At 38.4% G+C, this 20,439-nt stretch overlaps 2 protein-coding genes across 2 annotated transcripts in view; one reads left to right on the forward strand and one right to left on the reverse strand.

Annotated features, from left to right (window-relative positions):
* LOC136691011 (kynurenine--oxoglutarate transaminase 3) overlaps nt 1-6,191 on the reverse strand; it is a 30,281-nt gene extending 24,090 nt beyond the window's left edge. Inside the window, exon 1 of the mRNA XM_066663208.1 lies at nt 6,068-6,191. The gene's annotated coding sequence lies outside the window, so the exon portion shown is untranslated. The remainder of the gene's footprint in view (nt 1-6,067) is intronic.
* A 233-nt stretch (nt 6,192-6,424) lies between these two features.
* Nucleotides 6,425-17,857, forward strand: lrrc8c (leucine rich repeat containing 8 VRAC subunit C). The gene is made up of 3 exons (XM_066663204.1): nt 6,425-7,031; nt 10,199-10,340; nt 14,082-17,857. The coding sequence occupies exons 2-3, from the start codon at nt 10,203-10,205 to the stop codon at nt 16,293-16,295; spliced, it is 2,352 nt and encodes a 783-aa protein (XP_066519301.1). The 5' UTR covers nt 6,425-7,031; nt 10,199-10,202; the 3' UTR covers nt 16,296-17,857.
* The last annotated feature ends 2,582 nt before the right edge of the window (nt 17,858-20,439 follow it).

A 20,439-nucleotide genomic window follows, 5' to 3' on the forward strand; every position in this document is an offset into this window, starting at 1 on the left:
AATCTAAATATTAAAACAGAACACTAAAGAACCTATTCATACTCTTTCAGTTGTATAAATATAATTGTTTGGATATTTCATCATTCAACATAAAAAAGTAGGAGAGCCTTTTAAATGTTAATTGATGAAAAAAACTCATTTATTTATTCAAAGTATTAAAATGAATAAAACCTGCTCTTCACAAGAAATGTATTGCATTAAGCATGAAAAACAAAAGATTTTAATTTAGCCTCCATTGTTTACGCATTTCACACACATTAGCGCAAAAAAGAAAAGAAAGACAAAACAAAGAGCTAATCTGGATGCTCTGATCTGTACTTTTTGAAGGATGTTTATGATGTTTCTCAGCACTCGACCAAACTAGCAGTAATCTAGATGTGATAAACAAGTGACTGAACTACAGCGATCAAAACCAAGATGCAGAACACTTCCTAGAAACTGCACTGCCCTTTCCCACCACTGAAACAGGATGATTGATTTGATCAGACCAAGATAATAAACTATCTAATTAATTACAGTAATTTGGGATTAGTGACCTGCTCAAATATCCCATCCCATTTATTAGATTTAGTAAGATCACTCCCACTACCAAATGCAATACATTTAGTTTTAGCTATGTTTAATAAAAAAAATCAATCTTTCTATTTAATTATGCTTTGAAACTCCTCATTCAGACTATCTCTCAACACCACGCATGTTGGCGTCACACAGAACTGAGTTATGTATTTAGCATGACCATTTCTGAAGTTTTGACAACACGGTACAAATCATTTAAAAACAGAGAAAATTAGAGTGGGCCCCAAACAGCTTCCCAGTGGAACACATGGCACTTTTTTCTGTCAGAAACTTTGCCATAGAAAGGCAGCCTGTGTTCTCTCAGAAAGGTAAATCTGCCTCCAATTCAGAGCTAAAGATTAAAGGTCACCACATTTAAGCTTAACAATAGTAACAGTGTGACCAGTGACCTCAAATGTCACAGTATAATCTAAGAGCACAACTCCAACTAGTCTCCTGTCTTCAGTTTGTGTTAACAATCAATCATGGGTACTAATTCAGTGCTGATATTAGAGTGCCATGATCTATACTCATGATGTGCATTTGTAAGTACTCCATTTCAACTGAAACAATCTTTTCCATCAACTTGTTAAACACAGAGAGAATAATAATACTTCTAAGATTGGAGCCAGTAAAACTTTTTTTCCCCCTATTCCTATTTTAATGAGTTGTTCATTCATTCACTGTCAGTAACCGCTTATCCAGTTCAGGTTGCAGTGGGTCTGGAGCCTACTCTGAATCACTGGGCACAAGGCAGGGACCGAGCGGGGCTCAAACCCACAACCCCAGGACCCTGATGCTGCGTGACAGTGACATTACCTGCTGCACCATGGTGCTTCCCTATCATGAATAGTTGTTAAATATTATATTTATTTATGCTGCTGAAATGCTTTCAGAAACTGACTCTGTAAGATGCTGCAATGTTCTTTATTATCCCTCCATTATGACTTCTTAGCTATTCTTAGAGGCACCCTTCAGGACTCTTAGCACAAGATGATGTGTGTGTCATCTCACATGACCTCCAATAAGCTGAATGGAAGACCTTCCAGTCATGATCCATTATGCCTATTGGAAGTTTGTTTATGTGTTAAATTCTTTGCTCATCTTTTGCATCATCAAAAACATCTTCTAATATGAGCTGCATTTATGTATATATTTTTGCAGAAATGGCTTCATACTCAAAAGTAATTCGATGGCCTTTCTTCAGATTTTCTTTTATATAGAAAGTCATATACACCAAATCCCCAGGAAGAGCTACATGATGCTGTGTGGGACTAATTCCCCAACCTTGAAATGGATGAAGTAAAAAAAGAAGAGGTAATGAGACTTAATTTAGGCAAAGGAACAAATGCATATAACTAAAATATATTAATAAATGTCACTGGCATCAATGCACTCAAACTTATCTAGAACAGAGATTGTTTAAAAAAGCAGGTGTCTTTTTAAAATAAGGTTCCTCTAACACGGAATTATAATTAGAAATAACTGTAAGTGTATTTTTCAGCTATATTTAGCAGTGTTTTATCTTGATATTTTACTATATTCCTCCTTTATCTGATATTAAATTATTCACTTGTTTATCACGTAAACGGTCTGTTCCTCAAAGGTAATGTTCTTCAAAGCAGAGTCTACAAAACAGTTAGTATCTGATCATGAACCACAGGATTCTGTGTGCAGTTCCAGCAGATGCAAGTGAATAGCCTTACTCTACTTTTTTGGACATAAGAGGCCAACGAGCTATAAAGTCTCAACAGACTTTTGGTAGAGGAGGGGCTCCTAAACTCTCTGCCCCTCTGCATCAAAGACAGCTTCAGTGGAGTGGGAACATGTGCGCAAACATGAGCCATATGGTGCAGTCAACTCTTCTGGTTGGGACCCGATAATCTGTGGTACAGGCTGTGGAAACAAGGGGCTTGTCAACATGCTGCACTGAATAGTTCTGAAGAGTAGTGGACAACTTCTGCACTTAAGTGAATGTAGAGAAACCCAGCAGAGAAATATCCTATTTTTACTTCCGTTCAGTTAAAAATACGTTATTGCTTTTAAATGTATGTGTTTTAAGAGTCAAAGCACTCTGATTTATTCTATACTGGAACATTTTCCAAACACATGCTTGTTAATATTTATTCTCAGCTATTGTAAGCGGATTACTAGGGAGTGTGTTCTCAATTTACAGCATCCATGAGAGCATTAGTGGGGTCAGAAATTGATGTTGGATTAACTCTAGATAACAAATCCTATTCAACCCAAAAGTCTATCTCTTTTTAAAGAAGGCAGATCAACAGTTCCACTGCCCATTGCCTTCCTGGGGGCTTGGCATTGAGCATGATGAACTCATCTCCTGTGCAGCTGGCCCAGGGTGTCCCATTGCATTTCATGCCTTTCTGCTGAGAATACAAAAGCTGTTCATGCACATATGTTCACCTTAGATTAGCTGGGCATTTAGTGTGTCTTATTAGACTAGATGCCGTACTGTACGTGCACAATAAACCCACACTATTTCTCTATCAGCTCATAAAAAATAGGTTATAATATATCAATTTCAAACCCTAAATGTTTCTATACATATATTGTTGGCAGAAAATCTCTGGGCCCCAGTTGTTTAGCAGTCCAAACATGAATTATTAAGTTATTAACACACTGTCATGTCATACAACTACAACAAAATGCACAGCATTTAAATCAGGAATATATATTTTTAGGGCAAAATTTGAGCAAATTGTTATTGTCAAATAAGACAATGAGATTAATTGCAACACAACCTAATGTGATTAGTATATTTTAAAATGAACCTTAATTAGTCTACACTGCAGGGCATAAAAGAAAATATATTTTTATTCAGAAATCAGTTTGGATGGCATGATGCCAGCTACAGACTGACGAGACTACAGAGGTCTATTTTAATTTCCAAAGTTCTGCTTGACAAATAGAATGGGTTTTAATAATGCATGGATACTTGTACTTGATAGCAGATACATATACATGCATTTCGTTACCGTCCACTGTAAACTGAATTGACTTGAATGTGATCCTGCCTCCTCTGCTTTTATTTTTTCTTCTCTGACTTGAGTTGAGGTCATTTGTATCGTTTTTTTCATTTTCTATAACTAAATCATTTATCTTTCAGATCTTTTTTTTTCACCCACGTGGTCTCTTCCCGCAAGCCCGCATTGAAAAACCTCCTTTGAAAACGCTGATACACGTGATGCCCGCAAGTGAGGCGGGTAAGCAAACAGTGAAAACTGACATACTGTGAACAGCTAACACTGTACTGAAAAAAGGCTCTGAAATTCATGTTTAAAAACAAGCGGCTGGCCCAGTCCACGGTGGATTGGTGTTGGGTGGTGGAGTAGGGTCCCCGCCCCGCCGACCGCGTCATTCACTGCAGCCTTGTACTCCAGCGGTACTGAGCGAACGCAGAGCTGTTCGAATCAATGAGCTGCGAATCGACTGATTCATTCTGATTCGAATCAGTGGAGTCGGTTCTCATAATGTTCAAACAATTTTCTGTAACCCAAAAATTAAAATCATAGGAAAGGTGATCTGGAATACAAAACAGAATTAATGAATTTGCCAGATATCTGACAGAAAACATACCACCCTTGGAGGTATTCTGCAAAGCAAAATTTCTCTTATCCAGATAATTTAAAATCTAAGTGGAGTTTACTGATCACTTTTTACTTAAAGTTATTTTGCTAAACTGAAACAGCCCCCTGGTAAAAGAAATTGTTCAATACTATGTACATGAACTGATCAGTGTGGGTGACCACTGAAGAGCAGGGTAAAGGGGGAAAATAAAATATGCAGAGCACATAGGTGGACTCCAGTCTGTAATTGTGGAACTACAACCTGCACCTGTAAGGTCAGTGGAGCTTAGAGACTGGACAAGGAAAGTTGCGAAGGAGAAAAAAAAAAATCAAACATACTGTCCGTTTGTTTTGCTAGATTTCAGCATATCAATGTTTGATTCTATGATCCATATTCATTTATATATTTGTACACTTACATTCAGAGTAAGATAAAATGGAAGGTGAACTCAGTGAAGATGCATTTTAATCCACAGGGTCCCAGTGCTCTTGTATTCCCTACACACTAATCACATGATACTGGCTAAGGGAACTTCAGTTAGATAAAGGAGCAATCACTGATACTGACACCAAATGTTTAAACTTGGAACTATAATACAGTTTTATAACAGTGGAAAAAGCAGTCTGCTTCCTCCCCCTCCTCAGATGTGAAGCTCAACTATTTTGCCATTTTGAAATCTGAACGAACAAGCAAGAGACGAGTTTAAGAACTTTGGACCATAATAGCTAAGAAGAATGTACCATAATCAACATATTTACACAGAAAAGTGTTCATCATTTCACTAAAACATCTACATACACAAGAAAATGACAAAAAAAAGAAAAAGTGAATGAGCGGCCACCATTCCCTACATTTCAAAGCTTTTACTTTCCAGACCCACCTTAAATATTTAGACTAGACAAGGCTGGTGTTACTTATCGATTTTCATTTCCACAGTAAATGTCGTTTAAGAGTCAGAACTTTGCTTCTTATTCACAATTTTAGTCGTCAAACATTTTGTTCCACCTTACACGTGTCCATGTAGGAGTCTTATTTGTGTTATTCACCAGCTTCTTGAATTCTCTATTGCAGCTTAAGAGCTGAAGATAGCGCTATAGCTTTTAAAACTTTTTGAAGCAACTGTTATTCATGTTTATCCAAATTTAAAACACACTTACCAATTGTATGTGATGTCACTAATCATTTTAGCAAAAATGAAAAGAGCTGCTGCCATTTTCCCTGCATTTACAAGGATGTACTGTCTAAACCACTTTCACATTTTAGACAAGGCTGGTGATATTTTCCCTTCAACTATAAATGCCATTTTAGGAGGCAGATCCTTCTTATTATTCATAATCTTTGTATTCAAACATTTACTTCCACCTTAAATGCGTCAGTTTAAGAGTCTTATTTGCATTATTCTCCAGCTTATTGAATACTCATTTCCACATTAAACAGCTATGTGAAGCTAATGCTAGTGCTAGGTTTTATAAACAAAACTTGTTTTGAAACACTTATTTCCCATTTTATCCATTTCAAACACACAACTGTACACCGTGTCACTAAAACATCTACTTGTGAAACGCTATTTTTTGCTGTGTACTACCAAGCTTGATTTCTCTGTTACACCTTAAATAGGTGAATATGTGAGGATTTTCAAATACAATTCTTTCTCCATAATTTATTTAAAACACACACACACCACGGAGAAATGAATCTGCATCAATTTATTTAAAACACATAAACAGTGTTATTTACACTTTTCAATTGTGTTGTTATTCAACCTCTTTGTATAAAACACACAAAAAACAGGCCTAACACCATTCAAACGTTGCTATGCCACACTTTCTTTATATAAAACATACAACCTATGGTGTTTACTCCTTTTAATTTATGTATAGACATCTGTACTTCTATATTTTTTTCAGAAATGATTTGCTGTTACCTGTTCGGGAGAAAATTAGCCAGCTTCTGTTCTGTAGTGTTTCTGCTTCTAAACTGCTTCCACCTTTCAAACACAAGGCCAATACTGCCTCTCATTTTACTCCGTCTGTGGTCATGGAGTTTTTTAAAAGGGCAATGGGGCTTTTTGGGTCTGGTAACATATAACATTAACTCTGTTCACTTGGTCATTTCATGGCTGCAAGACACTATGTTTAGACCTGACCACACGGTGGACAGAGGGCGGGATCACAAGAGCTCTGCTCAGGACTGGGCACTTCTCAAAGAGTATATACTGCTTCAGCAATACTATAATAGGCAGCAGTGTTTTAGCTTCATGTGTGTTTCCTTAATCTATGATCACTCACACACCCTGGACATTTTGTGACTAGGTACAGTAAATATCTTATAGATTGCTCCTTTAAATCACTTTTGTGGCACCAGGCCTACTGTCATATATTCAGCAAAAAAAGCAGAGTCTTCTTCTCACTTAATGTGAACAACATGACAGAAGACAACTGTGACCAAAGCTGTTTGAGAGGATTTCTAGGAGTTGTGTTGAGCATTGTACGAGTATACTATTTTGGCTAATTTACTAGTCAACAATTACCTTAAGATAGCTAATCTTGTTAACACCATCCATGTAAAAGTTAAGGAGCTATTGTCATTTCCTGGCGGGTTTAATACCACTGAACTTTCAGTTTTGTAAACGTTGTGACATGCTCTTTATGGACGGGACACCACCTCTGCCTGCAAATTTAAACGAATTCTGTTTGGAATCGAGTCCAAAGCTTTGGAATCGACTGTAGAACACCAGGGGCTTGGATTTGGAGAATCGACTCTTCGGGATCCATTGCCTACAGTGGTGAAAAAAGTGGAGAAAGCCGAGAGCAGCAATAGCAGCAGCGCCAAGGACATGCTGCCTGCCTTCCTCGCTTAGTGCCCGCAGCTCCGCCTCGTATCTAAAGGTAAGTAACATTTACTTTGTATCCATGTACACACACAACGTCTTCGCTGCTGTATGTTTTAACAGTCTAAAAGGCTGACGGAAAATATTATTAACTTTCCTTCTCCACTCCATGCGTAAAGCACACCTCATTCATAAAAGCATGCTCCTGCGGCTGTTTGAAACTGGCGACTTTCTTGTTTGTGTTTGATGTAATTCTTTCTGTGATTAAGCGTCGTTTCAGTGATTTCAGTTCATGTGAAATTGAGACGTGTTAAGGTGGATTTGTAGAAAGATATGGTGCCCAGTCTGGAACCGTTTAGCTTTTTATTGCGCGCCAAAGAGTGTAATTACTGCTTACTGTGCTGCGGGCACTCCTGCATTATCCTGACTCCAGATACCCAAGACTGCACGGAGAAGGCTGCTGGAAATGGAATACAAAAGACTCTTCTCATTTCAGGCCGTAGTGTGAAGATATGAGTTTGAAATAGTGTGTAAACAAGTTTCTAAGCTATTACGTTATTTTCCATTTCCAGCAGTCCATATATGGAAACAAAGCTCCCTGTTTTTTAAAGTCATTGTCATTCAATTAACAACATACACATACATGCGCACAGAAATGTAGTCCAGCCCACTCACACTTAAGTTATAAGGGGTGTTTCAGCCCGGCAGAGTTATTTGAACGAGGCGCAATACAGGACAGCAATTTAGAACAGAGCTCATTTGTATACATCAGTATTCAAGGTACAAGCAAAAACATAAAAACACTTATTTAAATATTAGCACATGTTCAGAGCACAGTTTTAGCCACACACACATTAATACAGCCCTATGAAAAAAAGTAGGATATGGGCCCTTTAAACTGTTTTGGCTGTGTACATACAAAACGTACCTAAAAGACAATCTGCTCTGTGTCACTTCAAGCAAAAGGCATGTTGAGTCTGAAATTATTTCCACCGTTGTTTTAAAAGGTCCATCTCAAACAGAGCTCCACATCCAGGACCTAGAAGTGATTCAGTCACACATTGTCCTTTCTTTTCTTTCTGTTGAACACCATGTGCAAGAATAGCCATATTTCCTGGCAGGAAGGAGCCAAGTGGAAGAATAAAGGAGTGCAGAGTTTCCCCAAGGTCCCAGATGTTTAAAGACAGGTCTAATCTCACAGAACAATACTCTGTAGTTTGTCTTTAGACTCCAGTTTGAAATAATGGATTGTGTTTCAAGGAGCGTTAATATCGCAAATCACACAGGAAATTCAGATGTTCATTTTAAGTTTTGAGGCTTGAACGTTTTGTGGTTGTCATATCCGTAAACAGCCTTCGCCCCACCTACTGTAACGTTGTTTCCTGTCTTATAAGTGCCCTGTGTTTATTTCAATTAAGCCAAACAGCGTCTTCGTTTGTCTGATGCTCTCACGTCAGGATCACATCACTGTTCTTTACTGTAATTATATCGCCATGACCAGGCTGGTAAGAGGTTGAATATTAAATCCTGCATGTGAATTACTGTTATTAATGCTGTTGACGGTACGAAAACATAGTCATCGGACTTGCACATAGAGTGAAAAAAGTAGAAGGCATATTTAATAAAAGGAAGAAATTAAAATATTTAATTCTCTCATTTTCATTTTGACATATTTTGCTTGTAATGAAATGCATTTTTTAATAAAGAGTTTTTCAGGCACTTGATACTTGATCTAATGCCGATGGTGAGCTCAAATGTCCAAATATTTCCTCAAGCACTTTTTAAACATGTTTAAAGGGAGAATACACTGTGGTTTAGTTTGTTACTTTTTTTTTTTAAACCACAGACATGCAGCTCTAGAAATACACAAGACTGATTAATGGAAAGATATCCTTGGATCCATTCATGGCATTTTGCAGTATCATGCTCTTGTTTATCTCTGATTGCTTCACTTGTGTTATCACACGTTCTCCTGCTCAATTTACCAATGCTCCACCAAAGCCACTTAGCAGTGATTTTCTAAACAGGATAAAAAGACATTTGGCTGTATTTTCATGTGTTTATTAAGAAGGGCTGTGTTTGTACTAGAAGCAGGACTAAGAGATTTCCTCTGCCTGTCCCTTTGTTGGAATCTTTACTTAAGCAGAGGTCAAGGCTCATGTCTAATTCATGAGCTAAATATATAAAGGGAGGGTTACATTTTAAAGATGTCTGTTTGCTGCAAGAACTTTAGAGCATTCAGTCTATTTAGATAATTGACATGTAACATCCGTTTTATGTGTCTTAGAGGTTTGCTTTAAATGGGATGTTTCTGGAGTGAAAGTCGAGTGTGTGTCTGCATTTTCCCCCTGTCATTGTAAAGGCATTGCAAGCGAGTTACATCATTAAGCTGCAGTGTACAGATGTAGAGTAGTCAGCCTGATGTTAAAGAAGCCTTGGCACTCTCCTAAGGATGAAAAAGAAAGAAGCCAGGAGTAACTGATGAGTCATTGTGGTTCTTGTTCACATGGCCTTTCTATCAGATGAGAGCAGTGACAGCACATGTTTCTGCGTTTCTCTTGTCTGGTTTGCTCTGTTGTGTTAGGCAGCTGCGAGGTTCATCAGTCATGAAATGGTTTTCTAGTTCAACTGCCAAGAACTGTGTGTTGGATAGCATCAGCTTCAATAATTAATCAAACTGAAAAGGATATGTATTGTTATGTTAGGATGGAATGCATCTTGACTTGCACTTGCAAGAGGCACTTATTGAAGATATGGTCTAACGCCCCTAGAATGGTCCCAACCCTGAATAATTGTATCAAGCCATCTATCTGTGCTTTTTATCAAACTGTGATGTTCACTAACCAGAGATAAGATTGTTTTTTTAGTTGTAGTTATATTTAGTGGTGCTGAAATTATTGTGGTTTGGTGTTTGTTGTAACTTTGCAGATGGTTAGCAGATAAGCGTGTAAAATTCACACCACTAAAGGGATGTTTGGGTACAATGGATTTTACGATGCCACAAGGACAGCTGAAGGGCAGTTATTCTCAGGGCATTGCTATTCTGTGCATTCTTCCTGTCGTAATTATGTTGAAACATGATATGCCAGATTGATTCTTGTGAACCATGTGGAGTGGCCAAGGGAGTAGATTGTATTCAAACGTAAGAAGAATTACTGATAAAAAAAATTTCACGTTCTACTCAGAGGAGCTCATGTTTCTTCATTGTTTTTTTTTTTTTTGCAGGAATATGATTCCGGTGACAGAATTCCGTCAGTTCTCAGAACAGCAGCCTGCTTACAGAGTCCTAAAGCCATGGTGGGATGTCTTTGCAGAATACCTCTCTGTGGTCATGCTTATGATTGGTGTGTTTGGATGCACCCTTCAGGTTGGTGCAAAACCTGTTTTTCTCTACAAAGTTTGAATATCATTTGAATATGGGGTACATTTCTTGACATCTGCAAAAAAGAGCCATGTACTAATATTCCACAGCTAAGCCATAATAATAAAATGTCATAGTTTCTACACATTGTGCATTTTATCAGCTCCCTTCATCATATCAGGGCTCGTTGTACTTATACAATTGCAGACTGTAGTCTGTCACTGCATACTTTGTTTGCCCACTTTCCCTCTGTTCTTCAAAGGTTACAATTCCATAGGAACACCACTTATGCTGGATCATTGTCAACACTGCGATGACACTGATATGGTGGTGTTGGCATAGTGTGTGTTGTGCTGGTATGAGTGGATCACACCCACAGGAGTGCGACAGGAATTACTAAACACCTCAGTGTCACTGCCGGACTGGGAATAGTCCACCAACCACAAAATATCCAGGGTCTTGTGAACCCTGATGAAGGACTAATGGATGAATATCACAAACTGTGTAGCAACATGATAAGCTACTGTGTCTGACTAATAAACTGACCAGTGAGTGAGTATGGTGTTTAAAAACTACTATAGCACTGCTGTCTGATCCACTCTAACAAGCACAGCACACACCAACATGCTAACACAAAGTCTTGTAGTAATAAACAACCTAAAGTGCTAAAAACGATCCATTATTCAAGTCATACCTGCTCTGTGGTGGTCCTGAACATTGAAGAACTGGGTGAAAGTGGGCCTAGGAAGTATACAGAGCAACAAATGGAACTACAGCATCTAATGGTAGAATTACAAAATTGCAAATCTATTGCCAGTGGAGCTTATGGATTCAAAGAATGAAGAAACAAGAAGTTGTATATTGATCAATAATGAATAATGTGAAATGGTTAATGATTTGCTTGCATTGTTTAGTTATTTGACTGAATTACCTGATTCTTAACAATGCTTTAAAATGCCTTTGGAATTGTAATTGGTCTAAATGCCCATGCATCACAGCACAAAAAAAAATCACTGCAAAATTTTTGGAAAGCCCATTTGTATATTGCAGCCTTCTCCAACCTTAATGATTTCCTCAATCGCAGGGATAATAATGCATGTTAAATGTGAATCTTATGCATGCTTTTGAGATTAGACCATGACCGTCATGCAACCTCTGCTTGTATCATGTGACCATGTGAACACTCAATACATACATAAATATGTAAAGATGATATATATTATGCAGAAAGTAGGGTTCAGAAAATGAATGACAAAAGCAATATTTTAACATTTACCAATCTTTCAGTTTTCCGGTCCCAGCATAGCATTCTAATCCAGTTAGAAGCAAATGTAGATCAGATAAGTCCTAAAGCATGAGTACAGTGGAAAACAGAGAGAGCATTCAGAGCTTTTATCTACTTCCCTTAATTTTGATTAGAGAATGAATCTTTTAGCCTAGGAAAATATACTCCAGATACATGCCATTATGTTAAACGCAGTACTCCTTTCAAATGAACTTTCCTGTTCTAGGTGGTTAAGCATAGGTTTTGCTCACATTTTAATTCCTTAACTCTGGTGTCAAATGGCTGGAGAGTATTGTGGAAAACACCTTGACCTGCAGGCGGGAGTGGAAGATCCTATTCCCTTTGCAGGCAGAATAACAGATGAGACTTTTATCACTGCATTTCTTTTCCATTTTAACTTTTCCAATGAAGACTGCCTGCTAAGAGTGTATAGTGATAGCAAGAGATACAGACACTGAGACAAATGGGGATCGATTTTGAACATTTACCTATAACTGTCTTTTACCACCATTGCAGTAGAAGGGATTTATGATTGGGTTCCACTGTTACCATTTCTTCCAAGCCATAAATATCTCTTCTTTAATATCAGGATGTATATTATTTATTTGCAAATGGCTGAACATTAGTAAACCTTTTTAAACATATTGCCCTGCAGTTATTTTTATTACAGACAATTTTGTAAGAACCATTCCTAGAAGTACAGCTATAGTAGGAAAATAAATTTTGTTAAAGTGATTACATAGAAAGGTTCAAAAGTCTTTTTAAAGCCACCACAAACAGATTTCCTCATGGGGGGGGGGGGGGGGGGGGGACAACTATACACTTTACGTTGATCACTACATCTCCTGCCACGTACAGATGGGCTACTGTTTCCAAACGAGCGCTTAATAGCAGAGTGTTAGTTTGCTTACGGAAAAGGATAGGAATTCCAGCAGCCCCACACAAACATGGAGCAGCCCTCCTCCTCTTCGTTAGGCCCTGCCCTTCTCATAAAACCTCCACAAGCCTGCTTTCTCAGCCCCCATCACAAGCAGCGGTGGGTGGAGTCTCTCACAGACCTGCCTGCTCCTCCGTTGTAATTCCTGTAGATAATTCTTCTAATTATTTTTAGATTAAACAAACAGCACGGACAGGATCTGAAGCATCTGGGTGGGAATATCCTCCCATGCTCCCTGGAGGAGTGCGTTCAAATTGTGGAAGTGTTATTAAATCCGTGGATAATGGCTTGCTATAAACAATCACTCAGACTCATCATCCAAATGATTTGCTTACGTCACGATGTTTCAAACCGTGAAGTCAGTCATTAGTGCTCTAATTAATTCTTTTCCTGTTATGAATAGAGAGGAGATAAACATGACACTTTGCCAAAAGGCAGTGTTTGGCTAAAGGGAGAGTGAGTGAGTGAGTGAGTCTCGGACACATAATGCAGATTTTATTGGTCCTTTAGGGCTGCCGCTCTAATACATGTAGAACAAAAGCAAGCTGTGTGCAGCGCTGCTGATCTTTCCTCTGAGGTTTTACTCAGCAGTCTGGTGGTCTGTGTTCTAGTGCTGTGATTTTTATTTATTTTTTTCCTTGGGTGGCTTTGTCTGTCCTCCAGCTGATGTTGCCCTTCTGTTTGGAACAAACCCCAGACAGGGCCTCATCTTCCAGAGGGTAATTAAACTACCAGGCACAAGGCTTTTTTTTCCACAGAAAAGAAAAACCCTTAGACATTGTTTGGCATAATGATTTATATTCAGTAAAAACCCTTAAGCAGTTTTGGTTCATACAGTAGCACAGAATCTGCTGTTATTCATGTAGAGCAAGTTGACATTTTTATAGTGCAGTTTCATGAAAATGCGTTTAAGTGAGCATGTCTCCCTCTGGAGTCTGCTGGAGTCGAAGCAGTAATCTCTCATTTCCTGTATGAGTCACACTGATGTCAGTGCACGGAAATAGAAATCTACCATCTTATCCTGTTTACATAGTAACATTATTCCTATTGAATTTTACTATCTAATGTGCCCTTTTCATTATGTCATTCATTTATAGTGTTATCCATTTTTAGTACTAATTATTTTTCTTTTTAAAACTTGAATTAAAGGTTTGTTCTAAAGCATATTAGAAGATTTTAAATGAGGGTTTAATATACTTTTTTGCTCACTTTAACACCCCAGACTTTTTTTTTATTTCCTCCTGTGAACATCAACCTTCAGTTCATGTGTACATGCATAAGTGTGTATATGATATATGTTTAAAAAGGCTTTGATTGAGGCATAGCCAGTCAGTTTTGTATCGGACAAATTCTGTTGGGTAATTGGTAATTTGACAGGTGACGTTCTCAGACTTGTGTATTAACAATTTAGTCACAGACTATTGGTAATTTTGTAAAGGAGTTTTCCAACATGTGCATCTCAAACTTAAATGTCAGTAAAGGCTTCTTGTCTCAACCTAATGCACATTCTTCTTTCCCCTGGCAGGTAATGCAGGATAAAATCATATGTCTTCCTGTAAGGCAAAACCAATCAGAGCCTCCCAGGATAATGAATTTAACGGTTTCCCCTGAGATGAAGGGACTGAAAACCAACTTGGACATACAGCAGTACAGCTTTGTAAACCAAGTGTGCTATGAAAGAGCTTTGCACTGGTATGCCAAGTACTTTCCATACCTGGTGCTCATTCACACCATTGTTTTCATGGTGTGCAGCAATTTCTGGTTCAAGTTCCCTGGCTCAAGCTCAAAAATCGAGCACTTCATTTCCATACTGGGCAAGTGTTTTGATTCACCCTGGACCACAAGGGCACTGTCTGAGGTATCAGGAGAAAATCCAGAGGAGAAGGAAAATAGAAAGGACAGTGTCAGTGGCTTAAACCTGGATATGACTGTTGAGGACACTGTGGAGAATACCCAGGCACTTAGATCTATTCCTGAAAAGATTGTCGTGGACAAACCAGCAGCAAGTGCACTTGACAAGAAAGAAGGAGAACAAGCTAAAGCACTGTTTGAGAAGGTTAAAAAGTTCCGGCTTCATGTGGAGGAAGGGGATCTGTTATACGTGATGTATGTTCGTCAGACGGTCCTCAAAGTGTTCAAGTTTATTCTCATTGTTGGATACAACAGTGCCCTGGTGGGCAATGTTAACGTCACAGTACCATGCAATGCAACAGAAATAAAGGACATGATAGGCTACAGTAATTTTACTTGCAATCACACAATGGCCCATCTCTTTTCTAAACTCTGCTACTGTTATTTGTGTTTTGTGACTGTCTATGGGTTGATATGCCTTTACACATCCTACTGGCTTCTCTTCCGGAGCCTGAAGGACTACTCCTTTGAGTATGTGAGGCAGGAGACTGGAATCGGAGACATCCCTGATGTAAAAAATGATTTTGCTTTCATGTTACATCTGATTGATCAGTACGATCCCCTGTACTCCAAGAGGTTCGCAGTTTTTCTCTCTGAAGTCAGCGAAAACAAGCTGAAACAGCTCAATTTGAACCACGAATGGACAGTGGATAAGCTTCGCCAGAGACTGCAAAACAATGCTAATGATCGTTTGGAGCTTCAGCTCTTCATGCTTTCAGGGCTACCAGATACTGTCTTTGAGATAACTGAGCTACAGTCCTTGAAACTAGAGATTATTAATAATATCACTATCCCTCCATCAATTTCCCAGCTGGAGGATCTTCAGGAGCTTTCTTTGTATCAGTGCTCTCTCAAAATCCACACAGCAGCCCTCACTTACCTGAAGGAAAACCTTAAGGTTTTGCGTGTGAAATTTGACGATAGCCGGGAGCTGCCTATGTGGCTGTACAGTCTCCGGAACTTGGAAGAGCTCAGTTTAACAGGTTCTCTGAGTCCTGATGCATCAAAGAACATAACCCTGGACTCCTTAAGGGAACTTAAGGCTCTTAAGACATTGATGCTCAAAAGCAACCTGACCAAGATCCCTCAATCTGTTGTGGATGTGTCAAGTCACCTGCAGCGTCTGTATGTGCACAATGATGGCACCAAGCTGGTCATGCTCAACAACCTTAAGAAAATGGTGCATCTCACAGAGCTTGAGCTGGTGCACTGTGACCTGGAGCGCATTCCACATGCCATCTTCAGCCTCACGCACCTGCAGGAGCTGGATCTTAAGGAGAACAACCTACGCTCTGTTGAGGAGATCATAAGTTTCCAGCACCTCCGTAAACTCACATGCCTCAAGCTCTGGCACAACGGGATCACTCACATCCCTGAGCACATCAAGAAGCTGGGAAGTCTAGAGCGCCTCTATTTCAGCCACAACAAGATTGAGATTTTGCCCTCGCACCTGTTTCTCTGCAACAAGCTTCGCTATCTTGATCTTTCCTTTAATGATATCCGCTTCATTCCACCAGAGGTAGGTGTTCTCCAGAGCCTTCAGTACTTCTCAGTCTCCTGCAACAAACTTGAGAACATCCCAGACGAACTGTTCTTCTGCAAAAAGCTAAAGACCCTCAAGCTTGGCAGGAACGCACTCTCCGTGCTTTCACCAAAGATTGCCTACCTGGTGTCACTGATTCAGTTGGAGTTAAAGGGCAATCATTTTGAGGTTCTGCCAGCTGAGCTGGGCTCTTGTCGCGCCTTGAAGCGCAGTGGCCTTGTGGTAGAGGATGCACTGTTTGACACTTTGCCTTCAGACATCAGGGATCAGATGGAAGCAGAGTGATGTTGAAGCTGAGTTTTATAGATTGTCTCACATGAAAAAGGCCATGTTACTAATGCTTTTTAATTGAACTTGAATACACCACACTCAGTATTGTGACATTTACGGGTGAGTACAAGCGTTCAAATGCTTAGTTTTGACCAGAAATGTATATTATAATGACGGGTAAATGTCTAATTAGTGTAGATGTAATGTAGGAATAAATGTAGAGTAAAGCCTTGTATTGTACTTTTTTGAGGTAACGTAGATGTTTGGAAGATTACAAGAAAACTGTCATTACATCATACCAAGTCTTTTCATGTATATAAGCACCTTATTATTGCATTATCCTCCAAGTTCACAAAGAATAGGGAAGCTAAGGATTAACAGTGTTAATGTGTACTGAAAGGCAGCTTTGATTGCATCACATATTACAGTTTTTTTGACTATGGTGACTATTTCCTTATTCATAAAGTTTTTGCAGCTCACATAGGAGTACACACTGGCTTGCCAGTTTTTTTTTTTTTTTTGTGCCATGTCAAATGCAGTACTGTGTGTTTTTTTAGCATGGCTGAGCATTTTCTGTGTGGTGGTTATATATCACGCTAAACCAAATCTTTCTTTTACCTATTTTATGTTCTTTAAAATAAAATGCCTAATTTCCCAGTCATTAAAGCTAAAATAACTACTCCAATGAGTTTATTAAAATTGTCCAGAGTCTCTGTAAGTCTGTGGTCAGATATACCAGGCTCCCACAACAGTTTTCTCTGGAAACATCAACATTCCATCCACCTGAGTGTCATATTCAGCATATTTATCAAAGCCATGTGTAACATGAGGTGCAAAAGCTTTATCAGAATTGTAATAGCTTTCATATGTAGTAGTAGTTTATCACATCACTTTCCATACAGCTTTCTTTGTGGTTCATCCATCAAGATTTTGATTATAAATACATTGAAGGCTAGAATGAGTGAAGGAGCCATGGTAACTTAAGTGTTCTCAGGTAATATCTGTAGAAGTCTTTTCCATTTGCCTAACTGATGTTGAAGCAGGCATGTCTTGGCAAGCCGAAGTTGCAAATCAATATATACCTCTTATAAACATTACACAAGTGCAAATTTAGGCTGTTATACGCAAGATTTTTCAAGGCTACTTTGTTACTGTAGTTTACCATTTTTGCTGTTTGAGATTCTGCTGTTTTTTTAAGTCTTTTGTAGATGGAAGTGGCTTGTTCATTGACACTTTGCTCTATGACTTGTATGTCAGATAGTACAAGCCATTTCAGCTGTATCCAAAGAATGATTTTAGTGCCATTTGTTTTATTTAGCATGATCCTGAATCTGTTTTTCATCTGTAAGTTATTTGTTTTGATAAATGTAATGAACACTGCTGTTTTTAGATTATAGACCAAGGTGAAAATGAGATATGGTGCCTACAGACTAAGAAGCATTAAACTCTGACTTTTCCTGTGCCCTTAATTGCCTTAGCAACATTATGCTGTACATTTTGTACCTAAGTGTTTATCGCCATTTTAACTTTTTGTGTGAAAAGACCTCGTCAATACAAATAAATATAACATAATTAAGAATAACCTTTGAATGTAACATGCATTTACTTGGTCTTATTTTTGTCTATGTGCCTTATTACAACAACCTCCTCTGAGCTCGGGGTCAGAATTGTGAAAATGCTAAATTGGATATCAGTGAATGAAAGAACTAAATCCATTCACAGAAGAATTTATAGCATGATATAAAAATACCTATGCACATTATTTAGGTATTTGTTTCAAAAGGCTGACTAATAATTCAGGTAAAACCCAGCTGTATGTTAAAATCACTCCCTGAAATGTGACACTTTGGTTCGGATTTGTTTGTGTGCAGCTCCACTTCTCGTATAGGTGCACAATTACAGACTGTAGTACATTCATGGCTCTGCATACTTTGTTTAACACTTTTTTGCCCTGTTCTTTAAATTACGGTACCACCAGAGCAAATATTGATTGTGGGGTGGATCATTCTCAGCTTGCAGTAACACTGACATGAGTGTCTCAGGTCTCTTAGTGTGTGTTGAGGAGTGGATCAGACACAGCAGTGTTACTGGAGTTTATAAACACTTAACCCATTCATTGTCAACTCTGAGACTGTAGCTCATTTGTTGCTATACAGTTTGTGTTATTTGTCCTCTAATCATGCAAAACCGGCCACAGGATGCAGATGGCTGGATATTTTGGGTTTGTGGACTATTTTCAGACCAATATTGACACTGTGCTGTTTGATAATGTTCCCTGTACCTTTCCTTTATTGGTTTTCCACTTCTAATCCTGCAATAGAAAAACAGAACGACCCATTTCCCTATTTTGTATGTTATCAACAGTACCAGAGAATGTATGTTTTATTATTATTTTATTTTTCTTTTGTTCCAATGCATCAAACACAAATACAGGGATCGTGAAATGTTCATCTTTAATCTACCAGCAGGATAAGTTCCAAAATATATGCCACTACTAGCATTAAAAACTTACGGCTCTGGCTAAAAGCTGCAGCCCAACACAACTAGCCACAAGCAGGATTAAAAAAGTATTTTAATTTATTTGTTCATATTAATTATTCATATTTTGTTGCATTTATTTTAATTATTGTGTAGAAAACAGTTTGTTTTCCAAAGATATTTATATTATTCAAAATAGGGAAATGGGTCGTTCTCTGTTTTTCTCTTGCGGGATAAGAAATGGAAAACCAATCAATGAAAGGTACACAGACCAAATACTCCCACAGCACAGCTATATCCAATCCATTAGTTCCAGGGCAGCGCACTAACATGTCGCCACCACCACATCAGTCTCTGCAGAGCTGATAAGGATCTACTGCCCGAAAAACACCTGCTCTGTGGTGAAACTAGAGTAACAATAACATAGAATTAATGTACAAAGGAGTAACTGTGCTGAAGATTCTACTATGCCGGCTACGTGAAACCTGAGCAGAAATGTAAGTTGTTTGTTATTAGAGCAAAAATTAAATGCGTTATTATTTTCTGATGCCATGGTTTGAGTATCAGCTAATGTGGCTTTTTATGTGTTTGTTTGTGTTCCCTGTAGGTTTTTAGTAATTATATTCTGTGTGCTTTGATCATGCCTTTTGGGTAATTTCTCAAGTGACACACTGAGCAGGCAGGGCCCCTTTCTGTGCTGGCTGTTGCTTGACCTCTCCTGTCAAATCAGATCAGAAACATTCACATGAGGACGGTCAAAGTCGGCACATTACTAGTGTCACGCGATTTTAACACATCCTGCAACGCTTTTAGAAGGTCAAGACTGACAGTATCAGCTGTCCGAATCATAAAGCTATTTTTGTCCTGGCAGAAAAATGTCTACATATGAGATCCTGTGGTTGAGGAGTATCAGTAATAGTGTCTGACAGCTGTCTCATAATGGTTTAATTTAGTGAGTGTTTCATTGTGTGTAGCATACATAATGTCTTAGCTTAGAATGCATGGCGATGCCAACAAGTAAACCATAGGCTTGTACTGGCATTAAGAGACTTCCTGAAAATGTTTGCAACATTTCCCTTTCTACAAACCCCATTTCTAGAAGCTGAGACATTTTGTAAAATGCAGTTTGCTTTATAGTGAGGACCATGCTTAATGTAAGCAGGGCAAGGAAGGGGAACTGAGAAGGACTTGGGCTGCAGTTCTGAGTGGCTTCTGCTAGTGAAGAGTGAAATCAGCCCCCCCCCCTGCCAGACAAATCATTGGTGAAAGAGGAGGAGCGGTGGTGGGGGGTGAATTTCATCATGAGAAGGTAAGGAGAGAGGAGTGGTTTTATATGGTGCATAATGGTGAAGAGGAGGATTTTGGGTGTGGTCCTTCTCTTAAGCTTAAGTTATTTCATAACTCCATTAAAAACAAAATGATTTGTTAGATCCATTGATGCTTTATTTAACCGATAACAGCAAAATGAAAAGGTTTCCAAGGTTTTCACTTAACAAATTGACTATATTGTTACTGTCCAATCAATCAATTTTTGTCCATTTTCTAGTTATTGCATCATTTGGACACAGCAGATGTGTAAAACTTTCATGATGAATGCATGAATAGAAATGCTTCAAAATTATTATTTTTTTATATTGACATGAAAACTTTAACTCCTTTTAAAGTTGTTATTTTTGGAGAT

This window comes from Hoplias malabaricus, chromosome 3 (assembly GCF_029633855.1).
Source record: "Hoplias malabaricus isolate fHopMal1 chromosome 3, fHopMal1.hap1, whole genome shotgun sequence".
NCBI classification, from domain to species: Eukaryota; Metazoa; Chordata; class Actinopteri; order Characiformes; family Erythrinidae; genus Hoplias; species Hoplias malabaricus.